The sequence below is a fragment of the Anolis sagrei genome, chromosome 6 (assembly GCF_037176765.1).
Source record: "Anolis sagrei isolate rAnoSag1 chromosome 6, rAnoSag1.mat, whole genome shotgun sequence".
Lineage (NCBI taxonomy): Eukaryota > Metazoa > Chordata > Lepidosauria > Squamata > Dactyloidae > Anolis > Anolis sagrei.
In genome coordinates, this window is record NC_090026.1 from 52,027,320 (window position 1) to 52,049,938 (window position 22,619).

Here is a 22,619-nt window from a genome sequence, read left to right on the forward strand (position 1 = left end):
TTCACCTGCCACCTCCCCCGTCTTCTCCTGCCTTCGGGATGAGGTGAGGCTCCATCCCGAAGGCAGGAGGAGGCCAGGCTGGGCCCAGGGAAGCGGCAGGTGACGTGGCGCCAAAGCCGCTTTGCCCGTTGCCTCCCCCGCCTTCTCCTGCCTTCGGGATGAGGTGAGGCCCCATCCCGAAGGCAGGAGAAGGCCAGGCTGGGCCCAGGGAAGCGGCGGGTGACACGGCCCCAAAGCCGCTTCGCCCGCCACCTCCCTCGCCATCTCCTGCCTTCGGGATGAGGCAAGGCCCATCCCGAAGGCAGGAGAAGACTAGGCTGGGCCCAGGGAAGCGGCAGGCGACATGCCCCCAAAGCCGCTTCGCCCACCACCTCCCTCGCCATCTCCTGCCTTTGGGATGAGGCGAGGCCCCATCCCAAAGGCAGGAGAAGGCCAAGTTGAGCCCAGGGAAGCGGCAGGCGACATGGCTCCAAAGCCGCTTTGCCCACCGCCTCCCTCGCCATCTCCTACCTTCGGGATGAGGCGAGGCCCCGTCCTGAAGGCAGACCGGGCCAAGGGAAGCAGCAAGCGACACGACCCCAAAGGAGGACTTACCCCTCTCCACATGCTGCGGGCCGGATAAATGCCCTCAGGGGGCTGGGGCTGGCCCGTGGGCCATAGTTTGAGGATCCCTGCTTTAGAATAACATGTAAATCATCTGTCTTTTATTGACTTGTTTTCCTCTTTGCTCGCCGCCATCTATATTTTACAAAAAAAGGGGGGGATATAAAAGTGGGCACTAACACAAACACAAAGTGACTAGACAATATTATGGGCTAATTAAGGCCATTTTCATAATTTAAGGTTTATTTCAATCCATGGGTATCTTTTTCCCAGTCAGAAATGACCAGATGGTGACATTCTGCCAAAAACAGACACAGGGCGGGAGCATGTGTCTATGATTGTGCAAGATATGGGACACAAAAATAGTCTTGGGGGCTGTATGTGAGGGACACTTAGCTTATTCCTGCAAAAGTGATTCACCTCCACATTGCTGTCTGCCCAAGTCTTCCATTTTTTCTGAAACTTTAGACTTACTTGTTAAATACAGTAGAGTCTCAGGCCCCTTTTACACTGCCATATGATCCAGATTATCAAAGCAGATAATCCACATTTTCTGCTTTGAACTGGATTATATGAGTCTACACTGCCATATCACCCAATTCAAAGCAGATAATCTGAATTTTATGTGGTAGTGTACAAGAGGCCTTGGTTAACCAGAACTCAGGCAAACCAAAACTCTCAAGCAACTGGCAAACACATTGAAGAAGTTATATTTCAAATAAAAAATCAAACGGAATTAATTTTAGCAGAAATGCAAGTTTGCTTTTGTCTTGATTTGCTTTTAATTACTGTATTTCAATATCAAGTCAACACAGAGTATGGTATACTAAGGAGTACAATATTAGGAGTATTTTAATAGTAACTCCTAAGCAAACGGAAACTATAGTTATCCAGCATCTACCAATCTTCAATGGTGCCAGTTGACCGAGTCTACTGTATATAACATTCCCACTACACAAGATATAGCAGTCTGATGCCACTTTTAATTGCCATGGATCCGTTTTACGGTAGCAGGGGAACTAAATGGTTCGGGCCCCGCCTATCTTCGCAATCACATCCGTTCTATGGTAGCAGGGAAACTAAACGGTTCGGATCCCGCCTAAGTCCACAATTGCATCTCCTTCTATGAACCAGCACGAGCTCTAAGATCTTCCAGGGAGGCCCTCCTCTCGGTGCGGTTGGTGGGGATGAGAGAAAGGGCCTTCTCAGTGGTGGCCCCCCACCTCTGGAATGCCCTTCCAAAGGAAATAAGACAGGCCCCATCCCTCCCCTCCTTTCGTAAGAGCTTGAAGACCTGTTGGTTTCAACAAGCCTTTGAAAATGGCCAGTTCTAACTCAGCCCTACACATTGTCGAATACGGCCTTATTCTTCCTACCAATTACCCAGATTCTTTCCTCTAATCGGCCCCAGAATGAACAGCCACAGACGCGTACCTAATATTATTGTTGCCTGCCATAGCATTGCACTTAATTCCCGGGCTCCCTAGAATTTTTGGGCTTGCACAAATTTTGGCCCGGCCTTTTAAAATGTTTTAATTCCCTTGATCAGGCAGGACTACTTTTAATATATGTGTGTTATGGCGACAAATTTTATGCTTATATTTTGTTTTGTTAATCTTATGGTTATGTTGTTTTTTACTTTGTATGTTTTGTGATGTTACTTGGGAACCGCTCTGAGTCCCCTCGGGGAGATGGAGCGGTATATAAATAAAGTTTTATTATATTATTATTATTGTAAGGTAAAGGTAAAGATAGTCCCCTGACATTAAGTCCAGTCATGTCTGACTCTGGGGTGTGGTGCTCATCTCCATTTCTAAGCCGAAGAGCCAGCGTTGTCCATAGACACCTCCAAGGTCATGTGGCCGGCATGACTGCATGGAGCGCCGTTACCTTCCCGCCAGAGCGGTACCTATTGATCTACTCACATTTGCATGTTTTCGAACTGCTAGCCTAGGTTGGCAGAAGCTAGGACTGACAGCGGAAGCTCACGCCGCTCCCCGTAATCGAACCAATTGTAGATTTGTTTAAAAATCACTGGCCGAGACCTGTGTGCCTGACCAAACCGCTCATCCCAAATGTCCATAAGATGGAGCCATGACAGTTAAAATTAAATCAAAATTCTATGATTCTGCAAAATAGATACATCCAGTGTTGGCTGTCCTGTGCTTTCAGTCAGAATGAACACCAGCAGTTGCTTTAGTAGGAAGGTTTTTCCAAGTATCAGAAGTCAAATTGTAAATTCATCTCCCCTGTCAAGCCTTTTCATAAAATGACATGAAACGAGAAAGACTCAGAAAACTTATATTACAAAAATAAAACAGCAGACAGCGCAACTCCGGACACAACACCATGAGTTTGTGCTTCAGCTTACCACATACCACCGAAAAAGGCAAATATAAAAGATAGACAATGAATGTTTTCCCCCAAGATTTAAGGCTGAATGGGCTGAACAGAGCTGATGAAAACCAGGGTACATGGTTTGGGATCTCATTTTGTGACCCAAGTGAACCTTGTGTTCAAACTGGACTGGCATGCATATTTCAGTCACTTTTGTAACAATTCCCACCCACCCACCACCCCAATTCCAGGAATGTTCCTTATCTTTAACCATAAGAAAACTTTCAAACTACGCAGTTACAGCACTATGGTTCCATTTTAATGGCAAGGGAACATCCTATGCACAAGGGAGAGAGCTTTCTCCTCTGTGTCCCCCCAACTTTGGAACTCACTACCTGGAGAAATTAGGAAAGTCCCTACCCTAGAAACCTTTAAAAAGGATCTTAAAACCCGGATCTTCCGCTGCGCCTTTGGAGACTAGGTATACAATCCCACACTATTGCTTAGCCTCAACGTTCTGTCATTGGAGTATATGTCGTCCCCCATCTGTGGGAAAGCTTGATTCCTCAACCCCCGCTATAATGAGCTCTCCTCCGCAAATAATCTGTCTCTTTTTATCTCGCCCAAATTTTAAATTAGTTTTAATTAATCTCTCTTTTAATCATTACATGCAGCCCGCCCATTGTCATTGTGATTGCGTCTATTGTAACTTTATATTGTTATGTATTTACATGATTTATTTTATTATGATGTTGCTGTTTACTGTTTGCATTTTCGGTTGTGTTTTGGTTTTATTTTTATCGTAATTTGTTGTTCGGGCTTGGCCTCATGTAAGCCGCTCCGAGTCCCCACTGGGGAGATGGTGGCAGGGTATAAATAAAGTTTATTTTTATTTTTATTATTGTGAAATCCTGGAGTTTGCAATATGGTGAGATCTTAGAGGTCTCTGGCAGAGAATTATAAATACTGTACTCATCCCTAAGCAGCAAATCCCTGGATTCCATAGGATGTTGTCATGGCAGTTAGAAGTGGCATCGTAACGTTATAACTGTAGAGCAGTGTTTCTCAACCTGGGGGTCGGGACCCCTGTGGGGGTCGCGAGGGGGTGTCAGAGGGGTCGCCAAAGACCATCACAAAACATAGTATTTTCTGTTGGTCATGGGGGTTCTGTGTGGGAAGTTTGGTCCAATTCTATCGTTGGTGATGTTCAGAATGCTATTTCATTGTGGGTGAACTATAAATCCCAACAACTACAACTCCCAAATGCTGAGGTCTATTTCCCCCAAATTCCACCAGTGTTCACATTTGGGGATATTGGGTATTTGTGCCAAGTTTAGTCTAGATTCATCATTGTTTGAATCCACAGTGCTCTCTGCATGTAGGTGAATTACAACTCCAAAAATTCAGAATGCTATTTCATTGTGGGTGAACTATAAATCCCAGCAACTACAATTCCCAAATGCTGAGGTCTGTTTTCCCCAAATTCCACCAGTGTTCACATTTGGGGAACGCCAAGTTTAGTCCAGATTCATCATTGTTTGAATCCACAGTGCTCTCTGGATGTAGGTGAACTACAATTCCAAAATTTCAAGGTCAATGTCCACCATACCCTCCCAGTATTTCCTCTTGGTCATGGGAGTTCTGTGTGCCAAGTTTGGTTCAATTCCATCGTTGGTGAACTTCAGAATACTCTTTGATTGTAGGTGAACTATAAATCCCAGCAGCAACAACTCCCAAATGACAAATTCAATTCCCCCAACCCCACCAGTATTCAAATTTGGGCGTATCGGGTATTTGGGCCAAACTTGGTCCAGTGAATGAAAATCCATCCTGCATATCAGATATTTACATTACGATTCATAACAGTGGCAAAATGACAGTTATGAAGTAGCAAGGAAAATAATGTTATGGTTGGGGGTCACCACAACATGGGGAACTGTACTAAGGGGTCGCGGCATTAGGAAGGTTGAGAACCACTGCTGTAGAGTGAAGAATCTAAGGAAAAACCTCCGCTTTGGACCTTCTAAAGAAGCACACATGTTCTCATCACACACTTATTTAGGACATCCAAAGCAAGTATACACAGTTTACCCCTAAAGGCCACTATATGTGATCTCTGGGGTAAAGTGTATCACTTCCTTCACCTAATCTGGCCTAATATTTTAGATTAAAAGGGAGAAACTGAAAACAATTTTGACCAAATTAATGGTCAAAATTCACTGTACCTTACCCCAAAGGCTGCTGGAAAGACCTCTTTGGCCGAAGGTTCAAGGGTAAAGAAAATAGTACCTTGGCAATTCCCCCAAATCTAGGCTATTCTTTGGGGACTGTAGGTTGCTTAAAGGGTATATACGTGGAGAATATGATGTTCTGTATGTTTTGTGATAGAGGACAAAGCACAATAAGGATGGATTTTGGGTCAACAACTAGTACCAGAGGTTGAATCACAGTTGTAGATAGTCTGTCCCAAGAAAGGGTCGATATAATAGTCCCAGTATGTTTCTTGCATCACTAGTATGTGCCCCCACCAAGGCAGTGGTTTTGTACTTATAAGAGTTGCATAGGATCTCCACTCCTAGCACCATGTGGGCTGTTTCCAGGGTTCTTGGATCCTCTCTAAGCCCAGATACAAAAGCAACAGAAAACCATGAAAACCAGAAAACCCATCCTGTATTCCTGCTTTGCCTTGCCTGCCCTCAGCTACCCTCGCAAGGACTATGACTTTTCCATCAGCTCGGCTCATCCCCATATCAAGGCTCTCAATGTGGGGAAAAGGGAGCCCATGGGTCATGCTGTATCAGTCCCATTCTCCACGTCTTTCTGCAGCCAGAGTTGCTTGTGCTGCTTGCGGCCGAAACCCTCGTCATAGTTGCCTTTGCTCTTGAACAGCTGTTGGAAGTGTGGTTTGCAGTAGAATTCACCATGGAGAGCGGCATAACTTCCCAAGCTGAAAAGAAGGAAGAGACATGTTAGAATCCACTGGGAAGGGTCTAAAGACATGTAGTTCTCCTTAAATGTGGAGGACAAGTGCTGTACCATACAGGAAAGATCCCTGGTTGTATCACCTCAAGCTTGCAGTATGGTTCCCCTCAACCTCACTGATCATCATTCCTATCCACCACATGAATGAAGTTGGTAACAGAACTTATACTTCCAGAATGTACCAGTAACGTGTCTGATCCAGCTTGGGAGTGATCCTGGATTCATCGCTGAGCCTGGAACCCCAGGTTTCGGCGGTGGCCAGGGGAGCTTTCGCACAATTAAAACCTGTGCACCAGTGTGGGGTTGCCTTCGAAGACTGTTTGGAAACTCCAACTAGTCCAACGGGCGGCAGCCAGATTGCTAACTGGTGCAACATACAGGGAGCATACCACCCCCGTTATGTCAGCTCCACTGGCTGCCGGTCCACTTCCGAGCACAAGTGGTGGTCTTGACCTATAAAGCCCTACCTGGCTCCGGCCCAGCTTACTTGTCTGAACATGTCTCCCTCTAAGTCCCACCTCGCAACCTAAGATAATCCGGGGAGGCCCTGCTCTCAGCTCTTCCAGCTTCGCAAATGTGTTTGGCGGGGACGAGAGACAGGGCCTTCTCGGTGGTGGCCCCCCGCCTATGGAACTCGCTCCCCAGCGAAATCAGGTCAGCCTCTTCCCTCCTGTCTTTCAGGAAAAAACTGAAATCATGGTTCTGGGACCAGGCCTTTGGCCAACAGACATAGCAGCACTTTGGTTATGGAATTGAACTAGAATGGCTTTATGGTCTTGTCAAAATACAGAATTGAACTGGAATACGTTTATGGTTTTGACAAAATGTTTTTAGTGTTTTAACATAATATTTTATCCATTGATTTAAATTGTGGTTATATTGTTGTTGGTTGTATGTATGGCATCGAATTGTTGCCAAGTGTATTTATACATGGCTATCATGTCTCCTCTCAGCCTTCTCTTCTTCAGGCTAAACATGCCCAGCTCTTTAAGCCGCTCCTCATAGGGCTTGTTCTTCAGACCCTTGATCATTTTAGTCGCCCTCCTCTGGACGCATTCCAGTTTGTCAATATCTCTCTTCAATTGTGGTACCCAGAATTGGACACAATACTCCAGGTGTGATCTAACCATCCATTTTTTGTTCAGTCGTTTCCAACTCTTTGTGACCACATGGACCATCCCACGCCAGAGCTCCCTGTTGGCCGTCACCACCCCCAGCTCCTTCAAGGTCAATCCAGTCACTTCAAGGATCCCATCCATCTATCTTGCACTTGGTCTGCCCCTCTTCCCTTTTCCTTCCATTTTCCCCAGCATGCCACCCATAGCCATTGGTATACCTGCTATCAAGGCCAGAGAAAAACTAGGGTAGGGATGGCTAAAGCATAGTCCCCAGATAGTGCTCGACTACAGCATCCAACTATCCTAGCTAGCATAACCAATGATGAAAAATGGGGAGCTGCTGTCCATAAGAATCATAGAATCAAAGAGTTGAACTGGATGGCCCATGAGGTCTCTTCCAACTCTTGGATTCTATGATTCTATGATTCTAGAACCTATGCCTAGCCCTAACAGTGGGGAAATGGGTACCTAATGCCCTCTCCCCACATGTCCTCTTACCTTTATCCCCCACTCCACCTCCCACTCTAAAGTTTTTTTCTCACCTTAGCTTGGCGCGGCAGTGCTTGCAGCAAAAGCAGGAATTATGGAAGACAAATTTATCAGCCACCAGGCGCTCCATGGGGTAGACGGTTTTCTGGCAGGCGCTGCAGGTCTCCTTCACTTGAGCCTTCAAGCTGAATGACTGACAACAGCAAAATACAACAGAGGTGACAGTTCAGAAGCAACAATTCTACATACCATATACTGTTGCCATATAGATAGTACACATGTTTCTCCTGAAACAAACCCTACACCTGCCACTGTCACACAGCAGCAAAGGCTAGGTAAAATAATCACATACAGCCATATTGAGTGGCCTAATGTATAGCTATAGCAAATGGCTTCATTTTATCAAGAAATGTATTTCGAACACTTTTACCCTGCCCTTCTCAACCCCTGGGGTTTTAAACTGCTTTTGTGCTCCTATGCTCAAATCCATATATGACATGTGGCCATGCCAAAGTGAAGAAATACACTCTGAAAAGTGGTTTAGCACAGCTAGTAAATCATCAGGGTGGGACAAAGAACTCTTGTCTGATGGAGCTAGTTGTGAATGTTTCAACTGACCACCTTGATTAGCATTTGATGGACTGGCAGTTGGTTGGTGTGGCTTGTTAGTGCCTGGGGCAATCTTTTGTTGAGAGGTGATTAGATGTCCCTGATTGTTTCCTCTCTGTTGTTTTGCTGTCGTAATTTTAAAGTTTTTTAAACTTTAAAATTCCTGCCAGGCCATCAAATGCTAATCAAGGTGGTCAGTTGAAACATTCACACCTAGCTCCAACAGACAAGAGTTCTTTGTCCCACCCTGGTCATTCTACAGATATATAAAGTAATTTTTCTAGTTCCAACAGACCTCACCACCTCTGAGGATGCTTGCCATAGATGCAGGCGAAACGTCAGGAGAGAATGCCTCTAGAACATGGCCACATAGCCCGAAAAAACCTACAACAACCCAGTAATTCCGGCCATGAAAGCCTTCGTCAATGCATTCTAAGGATTATTTCTGCGTTTGATTTATTAAAATATTCCTATCCAAACCCAAGTAACAAAAGTGGAGGCATTACTTTTCATTCAACCCTCGTAAGACATGAATGCACACTGAAGAAGCAAAGGCAGAGTGTGCTAGGCTCCAGCAAAAGACTCATTTAGATCATGCCATTTTAGCTGATTCTGTTCTTTCTACTTTGTCAATATACGGCAACTTTTTTGAGGATGAATTCCTGTAGAGTTATATGATTTCTCTCTGATGGAAGGTAAAAAAAAAGTTCATTATACAGAGATAACCTGTGACAGCAAAAAAAAGCTGTCTTGGGAGAAACAAGTTTTTGAAGGCAGGTGATTTTCATTGAGGTTGTTGCACAGAAAAGGGTTCAATAGTTTTCATTCAAGATTTCAGCATCTCTCCCTTCTCTGTTCGAGATTCTCCCTTTCCCGATCTCTCCCACTGATTATTATTATTTTTGCCAAAATATTAAGAGATAACATGGAAGGCGTTTATGTTTATGTTTTGCCTAGTTTAGCCCTTGGAGAGGATGATTTAGTGATCTTTAAAGTGGAAAACATTTTCTCTCCCCATGCCTCCCGTGGCCCCAAGCTGAGTTTGAAAGAGAAAATGGAGGAAAGATCACAGAAGTCGCCGAGTGTGTCCCTGGAGCGGAACGATTTTGCCGGGGTGACTGTCACATCCATATGACAGCTGTTCTTTGAAGATCCATAAACAAAATTACGCAAACAACAGGATATAGAAATATGACCTGAAGGTATATGTAGAGCTATTTACTTAGAAAAGAACTATAAATAGATGAAAAAACATTTAAAGATTAGACCAAGTCAGCAACTAAGGTACAAGCTGTAAAGGAATTTATGTACTTTAAAGTGCATTCGAAATTCTAAAGAATGGTGAAAAAATCAATAACCATTTCCCCTGCTTTGATGCATGATCAAAAGGATTTGAATTGACCTAATAAATTCCACAAATGCTGAATTCGATAGAATTTCTTGTTTTCTACCGGAGGTGGGGGGACGGGGACGGTAATGCTCAGGCAAAAGGGGTTGTATGGCTCTAATAACCTTCACAGGAGTAGAAGGGATTTGTCTAGGACTCAGATCACAAGAGTGGATAATCTATATAAATAAAAAAGTAATGTTCGTTTGTAGGATTAACATAGCTCAAAAACCACTGGACAAACTGACACCAAATTTGGACACAAGACACCTACTAACCCAAGGAATGACCATCACTCAAAAAATTGATTTTGTCATTTGGGAGTTGTAGTTGCTGGGATTTATAATTCACCTACAATCAAAGAGCATTCTGAACCCCACCAACGATGGAATTGAACCAAACTTGGAAGACAGTTCTCCCATGACCAACAGAAAATACTGGAAGGATTTTGTGGGCAGTGTCCTTCGGTTTTGGAGTTGTAGTTCTCCTACATCCAGAGATCATTGTGGACACAAACAATGATGGATCTGGACCAAACTCTACACAAAGACTCAATATGGCCAAATGTGAACACTAGTGGAGTTTGGGGAAAATAGAATCTTGACATTTGGGAGTTGTAATTGCTGGGATTTATAGTTCACCTACAATCACAGAGCATTATGAACCCCACCAACGATAGAATTGGGCCATACCTCCCACACAGAACCCCCATGTGGGCCACAGCAACGCGTGGCAGGGGACGGCTAGTCTATATAAATAATAAAGTAATGTTCGTTTGTGGGATTAAAGTCACTCAAAAACCACTGGACGAATTGACACCAAATTTGGACATAAGACACCTATCAAGCCAATGAGTGACCATCACACATAAAATATCAAAAAACACAGCAGATTAGACTTTAAAAGACAAAAAAATACATTACAACGCATGCGCAAAACCACATATATACACATATACGCAAATATATACACACATATTATATACATACATATATGCATATATACACACACAAAACACATACACAGAAAGGGGGAAGGAAGGAAGGAAGGAAGGAAGGAAGGAAGGAAGGAAGGAAGGAAGGAAGGAAGGAAGGAAGGAAGGAGAGAAATAGGGAAGGAGGGAAGGAAGGAAGGAGAGAAATAGGGAAGGAGAGAAGGAAGGAAGGAAGGAAGGAAGGAAGGAAGGAAGGAAAGGTAGAGAAGGAAGAAAGGAGAGAAGGAAATAAAGTGAAAGAAGGAAGAAAAGAGAGAGGGAAGGAAGGAGAGAAGGAGCGAAAGGGAGAAAGAGGGAGGGAAGGAAGGAGACAAGGAAAGATGGAACCAAAGAGCAAAGGAAGGGGGGAAAGAAACAGGTAGAGAAGGAAGAAAGAAGAAGGGAAAGGAAAAGAGGGAAGGAAGGAAGGAAAGAGAGAAAAAAGGAGAGAAAGAGGCAGGGAAGGTTGGCCACAGCAACGTATGGCGGGTACAGCTAGTTCTCTAATATATTTTGAAACAATGAGCTGCCTAGGAGATGAATAAAATGAGACTATAGAACCCAAGAAAAAACAAAATACCCATCTAGCGAAATAGGTTGGTTAAAACAGTGGCAAAACAGAAGTCAACTAGGAAGTGGTCATGCTGCCCAAGGTTTTCTTGAAGTGTAGTCATTAGAGGGAAGGATATTAAGAGGCAAAGATGAAGTACTTTGGCCGCATCATGAGTAGAAAGGAAAGGTTAGAGAAGACAATGATGCTGGAGGAAATGGAAGGAAAATGGAAGAGGGGCCGACCAAGGGCAAGATGGCATCCTTGAAGTAACTGGATTAACCTTGAAGGAGCTGGGAGTGATGACAGCCGACAAGGAGCTTTAGCGTGGGCTGATCCATGAGGTCACGAAGAGTAGGAAATGACTGAACGATTGAACAACAAGTCGAAAATAAGCTATTCCACCAAGCTTCAATTTGAAGGCAACGTCCTCTCTTCCCTCACTATGTTATTGCCACCCAACATTTGGCATTCAGAGGTACAAAGTAAATACCTTCCACTTTTGCATTAATTATTCACATATTTGATTTGAAACAGGGATTCTCAACCTGTGGGTCCCCAAATGTTTTGGCCTTCAACTCCCAGAAATCACAACAGCTGGTAAACTGGCTGGAATTTTAGAGAGTTGTAGACCAAAATACCTGGAGACCCACAGATTGAGCACCACTGATTTAAAATGTTCCATCTGGAAATTTTTAGATCACATGTGTCAAATTCAAGGCCCATTGGCCAAATCCAGCCCACCCTGTCATTTTTTGTGGCCCTCCAGGTGCTGGACTACAACTCCTGCATTCCTATCATTTGACATCATAACTAGAGCTGATGGGAGTTCGGATATAGTAACATCTGGAAAGCTGTAGTTGGTAGTTGTAGTTGTAGTCTGGGATTTGAATTTAGATACAAGGCTTGTGGATATGATCTCTGACTTTCAAATGTCCTTTAACTTTTCCCCAACCTCAGAGCCAGAAGTGCTGTTGGGTTGCAATTCCCATGATCCTTAGTCCACATGGTGAATAATCAAAAGTGATGAGGGTTGTTGTTCAATAACATTTGGAGAGCCAAATTGGTCAAAACTAAAGAGCACTGACCAGTAAATTAGAGTTGGCCCTCTGTACCCATGGATTCTCTGTCCATGGATTCAACTCCCCCTTGAAGAAAACCATAAGGCTGATGTAGCCCTCAACGAAAATGAGTTTGACAACCTTGATTTAGATCCTCCAGTGTGACTCTGGACCTCATCACACTAGAGAATGAATCAACTTTAAATCCGGTTGCTTTGTGTGTATATGTGTGCGTCAGGAGCAACTTGAGAAACTGCACATTGCTTCTGGTGTGAGAGAATTCACCATCTGCAAGGACGTTGCCCAGGGGACGCCCAGTTGTTTTTGATGTTTTACCACCCTTGTGGGAGGCTTCTCCCATGTCCCCCATTGGGAGCTGGAGCTGACAGAGGGAGCTCATCTCTGGATTTGAACCTCTGACCTGTCAGTCTTCAGTCCTACTGGCACAAGGGTTTAACCAATTGTGCCACCATGACTCTACTAACAGTTTCATTGGGTGCCAGCAGTATGGAGCCTCTCTTTACCTATCCACTTTCATGGCAGAATGCATACTCTCTCCTTAGCTGTAATCTTTCTAACGTAAAAAAAAACCCCAAATGTCTGAGCATGTACTCATAGCGACCTCCAGATCCTTTTGCCCCATTCAACACTCCTTCCAGATGTATAACCTCAATTTTGAGAGGAGGAAGTCAGAGCTGTAGACAACAGCAGTTAAGCAGGATACCGCCATAATAGATTTTTAACACTTTCCATATGATCCCTACTATGGAATGTATCCTGTCACAGCTGCCCCACATATTTTAGATCTTGTATCTGCAAGAAAGGACTTGAAGGCACACAACAACATCATCACAAATCCCAAGATCTTCCCTGATTAGTTACTGTTTATTCTGGCCCCTTCTACACTGCCATATAATCCAGTTCGAAGTAGACAATCTGGATTTTATTTGACAGTGTAGAAGGGGCCTCAGACTCATCAGTTTAGTTGTAAAATGGGGATGGCATCGTTTTTGGGTTTTTTTTATTTATCTAGAACTGTCTCTGCTATTTGGTGCCTACTGACCCAGCCTGAAAAAGATCTTTTTTTTTTCTTTTCTTTTTTTGGCTTTGGTGCATCCACATACATTGTAATATTGATGCCCATTTCAACAGTACATTGTTTATGAACAACTAGATTAAATAGCGCAGATTACCTCCCGCCAATGAAAACTGTTAATTGGCTTCCTTCTGTTAAATCAGTCACTAATCTATAATCAGTCCTATTTCAAGAAAGAGAGTCATTTGGAGTCCCTAGAAAAGCTGTTTTCTCGGGCAAAGGAATGGGTCACTTACTATAAACAACACTACTCCCCCCCCCCCCCCACATGCCAGCTAAGAGGAGGAAGGGGTCTGAGGAAGAGTCTTTAAAAACAACTGTCTCCTGGCTGTTGCTTACTACATCTGCCTGCCACCTCAGAAGGAGAAAGAGAAAATCCTACTGCTACTCTCCTCCTCCCAAGCCAGCTAAGAGGAGGAAAGGGACTGAGGAAGAGACTTTAAAAACAACTGTCTCCTGGCTGTTGCTTACTACATCTGCCTGCCACCTCAGAAGGAGAAGGAGGAAATCCTGCTGCTATTCTCCCCCTCCCAAGCCAGCTAATAGGACAAAGGGGACTGAGGAAGAGTCTTTAAAACACCTGTCTCCTAGCTATTGCTTACTACATCTGCCTGCCACCTCAGGAGGAGAAGGAGGAAATCCTGCTGCTACTCTCCCCCTCCCAAGCCAGCTAAGAGGAGGAAGGGGACTGAGGAAGAGTCTTTAAAAACACCTGTCTCCTGGCTGTTGCTTACTACATCTGCCTGCCACCTCAGAAGGAGAAAGAGAAAATTCTACTGCTACTCTCCTCCTCCCAAGCCAGCTAAGAGGAGGAAAGGGACTGAGGAAGAGACTTTAAAAACAACTGTCTCCTGGCTGTTGCTTACTACATCTGCCTGCCACCTCAGAAGGAGAAGGAGGAAATCCTGCTGCTATTCTCCCCCTCCCAAGCCAGCTAATAGGACAAAGGGGACTGAGGAAGAGTCTTTAAAAACACCTGTCTCCTAGCTATTGCTTACTACATCTGCCTGCCACCTCAGGAGGAGAAGGAGGAAATCCTGCTGCTACTCTCCCCCTCCCAAGCCAGCTAAGAGGAGGAAGGGGACTGAGGAAGAGTCTTTAAAAACACCTGTCTCCTGGCTGTTGCTTACTACATCTGCCTGCCACCTCAGAAGGAGAAAGAGAAAATTCTACTGCTACTCTCCTCCTCCCAAGCCAGCTAAGAGGAGGAAGGAGACTGAGGAAGAAACTTTAAAAACAACTGTCTCCTGGCTGTTGCTTACTACATCTGCCTGCCACCTCAGAAGGAGAAGGAGGAAATCCTGCTGCTATTCTCCCCCTCCCAAGCCAGCTAAGAGGACAAAGGGGACTGAGGAAGAGTCTTTAAAACACCTGTCTCCTAGCTGTTGCTTACTACATCTGCCTGCCACCTCAGGAGGAGAAGGAGGAAATTCTGCTGCTATTCTCCCCCTCCCAAGCCAGCTAAGAGGACAAAGGGGACTGAGGAAGAGACTTTTAAAACACCTGTCTCCTAGCTGTTGCTTACTACATCTGCCCGCCACCTCAGAAGGAGAAAGAGAAAATCCTGCTGCTACTCTCCTCCTCCCAAGCCAGCTAAGAGGAGGAAGGGGTCTGAGGAAGAGACTTCAAAAACAACTGTCTCCTGGCTGTTGCTTATTACATCTGCCTGCCACCTCAGGAGGTGAAGGAGGAAATCCTGCTGCTATTCTCCCCCCCCCCCCCACCCCCAAAGCCAGCTAAGAGGAGGAAGGGGACTGAGGAAGAGACTTTTAAAACACCTGTCTCCTGGCTGTTGCTTATTATTTCTGTTGTGGTTTTATATTGTATTTAATGTTTTTATGTTCATTTCAATATTATGTATATGACTTGTTGCCTGTAAACCGCCTTGAGTCACCAAAAGGCTGAGAAAGGGGGTATACAATTACAGTAAGTAAGTAAATAAATAAATAAATAAATATCAACTTCCATGATATTTTCCCATCCCAGAAACATACTCGGGCATGTGTAGCTAGTGTGCAAAGTTATTAAATCCCAAATGCTTTTAATATTTCTTTAGTTCAATTATCACAGAAGGGAAATAACAGACAAGAGGGAAAAAGAAGAGTGTTACATTGTTGTTAAAACCAATTATTGACAGAGAATAAATATTTAATATATGTTTCTGCTTGATTCTGCAGGTAAATTTTCTACTGGCTTTCAAAGATGCAAGGCCATGTAACCTTAACATGCCCTTTGCTAGCTATTCTATCGAAGTTGTACTTGAGAATTACCATATCCTATTGAATCCTGCCATTCCACCTGATTTTCCATAGGGCTGCTATATCTGTAGCTGCACCTACCCAGTGAAATGCAATTTTGGTGCTTTGCTCTGGCTTATATTAAGCCCTGCGTATACATCTCTGTTGATCAGATTTGTTTGATTAGTCGGTGTTATTGAGAGATTAAGAATCCCCCTTTTTTTTCTTATTATCTCTCTGTGAATAAAAACAATGATATAGCAACAGAACACAGAAACCCCCATCTGTAGACAATGTATATTACTTGCAACTCATATTTAGTACAAATAAATAATACCAGAAAGGACAAAAATGGGAAGGCAAATTACCTTGGATCTCTGCACAGTGGATGCCCCTGAGTTGCTTTTTGCCTCCTAAAAGGGAAGAAGAAGAAAAATGAGAAGTAATTTTCATGGCCACGGTGTCCACGCTCTTGTTATATCCTGAACAGACTACTGCAATGCACTCTACATGGGGCTGCTTTTGAAGACTGCCCGGAAGCAGTCGGCACCCAGGTTGCTCACCGGAGCAGCATATAGGGCAGTGGTTCTCAACCTGTGGGTCCCCAGGTGTTTTGGCCTACAACTCCCAGAAATCCCAGCCAGTTTACCAGCTGTTTGGATTTCTGGGAGTTGAAGGCCAAAACATCTGGGGACCCACAGGTTGAGAACCACTGGTATAGGGAGTACACAACTCCTCTGTTACGCCAGCTCTACTGGCTGCCGGTCTGCTTCCGAGCACAATTCAGAGTGCTGGTTTTAACCTCTAAAGCCCTAAACGGTTCTGGCCCAGACTACCTGTCCGAACGCAAATGGGATTTTGGCCTTCATCAATAGGAGTATAGTGTCTAGATCCAGGGAAGTCATGCTACCCCTCTATTCTGCCTTAGTTAGACCACATCTGGAATATTGTGTCCAATTCTGGGCACCACAATAGAAGGGAGATATTGACAAGCTGGAAGGTGTCCAGAGGAGGGCACGAAAATGATCAAGGGTCTGGAGAACAAGTGCTACGAGGAGTGGCTTAAAGAGCTGGCCATGTGTAGCCTGAAGAAGAGAAGGCTGAGAGGAGACATGATTTTGGTCATGTCAGGAGCATTCTGTTGTGAGAGAATTGGCCGTCTGCAAGGACGTTGCCCAGGGGATGCCCAGATGATTTTGATGTTTTATCATCCTTGTGGGAGGCTTCTCTCATATCCCCGCATGAGGAGCTGAGCTTATAGAGGGAGCTCATCAGCCTCTCCCCGGATTCAAACCTGCGACCTGTCGGTCTTCAGTCCTGCCATCACAGGGCTTTAACCCACTGTGCCACCGGGGGCTCCGGAGACATGATAGCCATGTATAAATATGTGAGGGGAAGTCATAGGTTGGAGGGAGCAAGCTTGTTTTCTGCTGCCCTGGAGACTAGGATGTGGAACAATGGCTTCAAACTACAAGAAAGGAGATTCCATCTGAACATTAGGAAGAACTTCCTGACTGTGAGAACCGTTCAGCAGTGGAACTCTCTGCCCCGGAGTGTGGTGGAGGCTCCTTCTTTGGAAGCTTTTAAACAGAGACTGGATGGCCATCTGTTGGGGGTGCTTTGAATGCAATTTTCCTGCTTCTTGGCAGAGAGTTGGACTCAATGGCCCATGAGGTCTCTTCCAACTCTATGATTCTATCTCCTGTTATTTATTTACTATATTTGTATGCCACTCTTCTCAGCCCTCGGGCGACTCAGAGCGGTTCACAATAGCAAAATGCAATGCCTAAAACACCATAAAACAGTTAAAAACAATTAAAACAATAGCATTATAACAATAAATTAAACATCATATAACATCTCATATCGTCTCATAGTTAAAATCAAGATCCAGTCTCATCATCCAATTGTTCCATATTCCTATATTCATTACACTTCCTATTCAAATAACTGCTCGAACAATTCTAACAAATATAAACTTATTAGTATTTCAATGGGAAATGCGGGCCTGCTTTTGGCTGATGAGATAGGATTGTTGTTGTTGTTGTTGTTGTTGTGTGCTTTCAAGTCATTTCAGACTTAGGTTGACCCTGAGTGAGGGCCAGGTAAATTACCTTGGAGGGCCGTGTTTGGCCCGCAGACCATAGTTTGAGGACCCCTGGTTTAGGGCTTTATAGGCTTTGAATTGTGCCCAGTAGCAGACTGGCAGCCAGTGGAGCTGGCACAGCAGAGGAGTTGTATGCTCCCTGAGCATCACTCCTGTTAGTAATCTGCCTGCTGTCTGTTGATCCAATTGCTTCTGGACAGTCTTCAAAGACAACCCCACGTAGAGCGTATTGCAGTAGTCTATACGGGATGTAAACAGAGTGTGGACTACCGTGGCCCAGTCAGACTTCCCAAGGTATGAGCGCAGCTGGCAAACAAGTTTTAACTGTGCGAATGCTCCTCTGGTCACCACCGAAACCTGAGGTTCCAGGCTCAGCGATGAGTCCAGGATCACACCCAAGCTGCGAACCTGCATTTTCAGGGGGAATGTAAGATAGGTTGTGTTCCCATACAGTTTGCTGTTATTATGTATGTATGTATGTATGTATGTATGTATCTATATCTTATAAGGACTTGGTTTAATCGCCAGTTTGCTAGTGAATTTGAATTACTATGTCACAAAATGATGCATGTTTATAAACAGTGTGTCACCAACATGAAATGTTTGGAAAGCTCCAGAGTAGAGTCACAGTATGATTGAACTGCATTTAAAATGGAATAAACTGTATATACTCAAGTATAAGCCTAGTTTTTCAGCCCTTTTTTAAGGCTGAAAAAGCTCTCCTTGGCTTATACTAGGGTCAAGGTTATTTATTATTTTACTCTATTATTATTATTATTATTATTATTATTATTATTACTATTATTACATTTATAGGTTAGCTATATTTTATAATTATTATATTTATTATTATACTCTATTATTATTGGAAGGATATGTAAACACATGTACATTGAAGAAGGTTAGAATAATGGTTTAGTCAGAGTTGGAAAGTCTTATCTTACACTTTTATGTAAATATTAATAAACAGTCAACCTACTGATGCCTTAATTAATATAATTTTATTGGTATCTATTTTTATTTTGAAACTGACCCATAGCTGCTGCATTTCCCATCCTCGGCTTATAATCGAGTCAATAAGTTTTCCCAGTTTTTTGTGGTAAAATCAGGTGCTTCGGCTTATATTCGGGTCGATTTATACTCGAGTATATACGGTACATTTCATTAACCACAGATAACTTTTCATGCATCGGAAAAGTGAATTGTAAGCCAAAAAAATCTAAAGTTGGCACATATTGGTTAGTCTTTAAAGTGCCACAGGATTCTTTCTTGACTTGGCTGTTATAGATTAAGGCTCCTTTTACATTGCCATATAATCCAGATTATCAAAACAGATAATCCACATTTTTTGCTTTTAATTTGATTATATGAGTCAACGCTACCATATAATCCAATTCAGAGCAGAAAATCTGGATTTTATAGGGCAGTGTATAAGGGGACTAAGATGGCCTTCCACCTGCAAGTTATGTAATTCAAGCAATATTCATTAATATTATATTAATTAATTAATTAAGTTATATAATTCAAACAATATTCATTAATATTCATTAACTCCTCCCCAAACTACTTTGTAAGGAGAAGGAGCCAACCCCTTCAATTTGAATGCTTGTTTTCAAATACGTACATTAGTAGAGGTTGCGCTGGCTGGCCCCTTGGCTTGGAACATAGCTTTGCGTTCTCCCACACACACACGTTTGTAGCTTCAGTCCTTCCAACCTGCTGATTCTTCCTTGTTGGTATGGCTTAAATTGGCCCCTCTTGAAACCTGTAGAGAAGAAAAAATGTAATTTTCCAATTCTCGGGCCTAAAAACTAACTTGGTATTTTCACACAGATATTCATCTAGCAGCCCATAAATGTAATCCATATAAATATAATTTATTTTATCCTTTAGGGATCACATAAGACTATCAATAATGAAAAAAAGCATGTGAGCACCCTGTATTTCATTATTATTATTATTATTATTATTATTATTATTATTATATAAATGCTCTGTGCATAATGAGTACCTTAAAAACAAAAGAACCAATGAACAAAATCACACCAAATTTGACAACAAAACATCTCACAACGCAAGGAGTGCCCATCACTCAAAAAATTTATGATTTTGTCATTTGGGAGTTGTAGTTGCTGGGATTTATAGTTCAAAGAGCATTCTGAACTCCATCAATGATGGAATTGAACCAAAGTTGTCACACAGAACTCCCATGACCAGCAGAAAAAATTGGAAGGGTTTGGTGGGCATTGACCTTGATTTTGAGAGTTGTAGTTCACCTACATCCAGAGACCACTGCGGACTCAAACAATGATGGATCTGGACCAAACTTGGCATGAATACTCAATATGCCCAAATGTGAACAACTGAGGACTTTGAGGAAAATAGATCTTGACATTTGGGAGTTGTTTGTTGTTCATTCGTTCAGTCATCTCTGACTCTTCGTGACCTCATGGACCAGCCCACGCCAGAGCTCCCTGTCGGCCGTCACCACCCCCAGCTCCTTCAAGGTCAGTCCAGTCACTTCAAGGATGCCATCCATCCATCTTGCCCTTGGTCGGCCCCTCTTCCTTTTTCCTTCTACTTTCCCCAGCATAATTGTCTTCTCCAGGCTTTCCTGTCTCCTCATGATGTGGCCAAAGTACTTCAACTTTGTCTCTAGTATCCTTCCCTCCAATGAGCAGTTGGGCTTTATTTCCTGGAGGATGGACTGGTTGGATCTTCTCGCAGTCCAAGGCACTCTCAGAACTTTCCTCCAACACCACAGTTCAAAAGCATCTATCTTCCTTCGGAGTTGTAGTTGCTAGGATTTATAGTTCACCCCCAATGAAATAGCATTCTGAACCCCACCAACGATAGAATTGGACCAAACTTCCCAAACAGAACCCCCATGACCAACAGAAAATACTATTTTTCTGATAATCTTTGGAGACCCCTCTGACACACCCTTGCGACACTCAATACGCCCAAATATGAACACAGATGGAGTTTGGGGAAAATGTGCTCATTTTTACAGACATTTTGGAACCAAGAGTTTCAGCACAAGATTTGGAGAAGTACACAAGCTCTCGGACTGCTGTAATCCACATCTAAGTTTGAGAAATGCAAATTAGGCCAGTTACAGAGCAATAAAAACTTCCCCTCATTTCTAATCCTATCTAACCTCAATGTTGCCTGGACTTATATTGCCACTGGACGCTGTCCTGTCTACTCGGTCGAGACACAGACCACTCTCATACCTGCTAACATGTGTTCGTACCTGTCATCCCAGGTACAGACACAGTCCACTCTCATGCCTGCTAAGATGCATCTGTACCTGTCATCCCAAGTACGGACACAGTCCGCTCTCATACCTGCTAAGATGCTCCAGCCTTCAAAAAAGGGAGATGCACCAAGGCCTCCTTTCTCTGCCACCTGAACTCTTACAGCAGAGTGTTGGCTCCTGCTTTGGAAGGCTTTCAAGCTGCTTGAGAAATGGCTCTGATTCATTTCCGCTCCCTTCTGTGGTTGGCTTGTTATTTCCTGCAGACTCTACTGGAGGCCCAGGCTTCACACAGCCAGCCATGACAAGGTCAACATGCTCAGGTTAGATACCAGATGGGCAAGAGAGAGGGCCGAGCAAAACCTTCTGCCATTTGACAACGGTGCCAACACCTCTCAACAAAAGTTTGCTCGGCACTATCAGGCCATTATATGCTAATCAAGGTGGTCAGTTGAAACATTCACACCTAGCTCCAGCAGACAAGAGTCCTTTGTCTCACCCTGGTCATTCCACAGATATATAAACCTTTTTTCCTAGTTCCAACAGACCTCACTACCTCTGAGGATGCTTGTCATAGATGCAGGCGAAACGTCAGGAGAGAATGCCTCTAGACCACAGCCATATAGCCCAAAAAACCCTACAACAACCGAGTGATTCCGGCCATGAAAGCCTTCAACAATACATATCTCTCTCTCTCTCTCTCTCTCTCTCTCTCTCTCTCTATATATATATATATATATATGGCTGGGTGGCTCTTTGTCAGGAGGACTTTGATTACGTTTTCTTGCCCTGGTGAAGGGAGTTGGATTGGATGGCCTTAAGTATTTTCTGTTAGTCATGGGGGTTCTGTGTGGGAAGTTTGCCCCAATTCTGTCGTTTGTGGGGTTCAGAATGCTCTTTGATTGTAGGTGAACTGTGAATCCCAGTGACCACAACTCCCAAATGTCAAGGTCTATTTGCCCCAAACTCCATCTGTGTTCATATTTGGGCGTGTTGAGTGCTTGTGCCAAGTTTGGTCCAGATCCATCATTGTTTGAGTCCGCAGTGCTCTCTGGATGTAGAGCACTGCAACTCCCAAACTCAAGGTCAATGCCAACCAAACCCTTCTAGTGTTTTCTGTTGTTCATGGGAGTCCTTTGTGCTAAGTTTGGCCCAATTCCATCATTGGTGGAGTTCAGAATGCTCTTTGATTGTAGGTGAACTATAAATCCCAGCAACTACACCTCCCAAATGACAAAATCAATTTTTTGAGTGAAGGACATACATTGGGTTGTTAGGTGTCTTGTGGCCAAATTTGATGTCAATTCATCCAGTGGTTTTTGAGTTCTGTTAATCCCACAAACGAACATTACATTTTTATTTATATAGACTAGCCATCCCCTGCCTCGTGTTGCTGTGGCCCAGTCTGTGTATATGTGTTTTGTGTGTATATATGTATGTGTATATGTTTGTGTATATGTGCATATATGTATATATGTGTGTGTAAGTGGTTTTACACATGCTTTGTAATGTATTTTGGGGGGTGGGGTGGCTTTTTAAGTCTCTTCTGCTGTGTTTTTCAGTGTTTTTATGAGTGATGGTTACTCGTTGGCCTGATAAGTGTTTGTTGTTCATTCGTTCAGTCGTCTCCGACTCTTTGTGATCTCATGGACCAGCCCACGCCAGAGCTCCCTGTCGGCCGTCACCACCCCCAGCTCCTTCAAGGTCCCTGATAAGTGTGTTGTGTCCAAATTTGGTGTCAATTCATCCAGTGCGATATTCCTGCTTCTTGGCAGGGGGTTGGACTGGATGGCCCATGAGGTCTCGTCCAA

At 43.7% G+C, this 22,619-nt stretch overlaps 1 protein-coding gene across 2 annotated transcripts in view; it reads right to left on the reverse strand.

Annotated features, from left to right (window-relative positions):
• Nucleotides 1-2,890: 2,890 nt before the first annotated feature.
• Nucleotides 2,891-22,619, reverse strand: part of LIMD2 (LIM domain containing 2) — a 53,799-nt gene continuing 34,070 nt past the window's right edge. The window contains exons 1-5 of one of the 2 annotated variants that reach the window (XM_060781320.2): nt 20,900-20,998; nt 19,174-19,314; nt 15,811-15,855; nt 7,583-7,722; nt 2,891-5,887 (exon numbers count right to left, since the gene is read on the reverse strand). In XM_060781320.2, coding sequence (XP_060637303.1) covers nt 5,728-5,887; nt 7,583-7,722; nt 15,811-15,855; nt 19,174-19,215 — 387 coding nt within the window. In that variant the 5' untranslated portion in view covers nt 19,216-19,314; nt 20,900-20,998 and the 3' untranslated portion in view covers nt 2,891-5,727. Of the gene's footprint in view, nt 5,888-7,582; nt 7,723-15,810; nt 15,856-19,173; nt 19,315-20,899; nt 20,999-22,619 lie in introns of those variants that run through there. The other variant, XM_060781319.2, reaches the window with a different exon arrangement.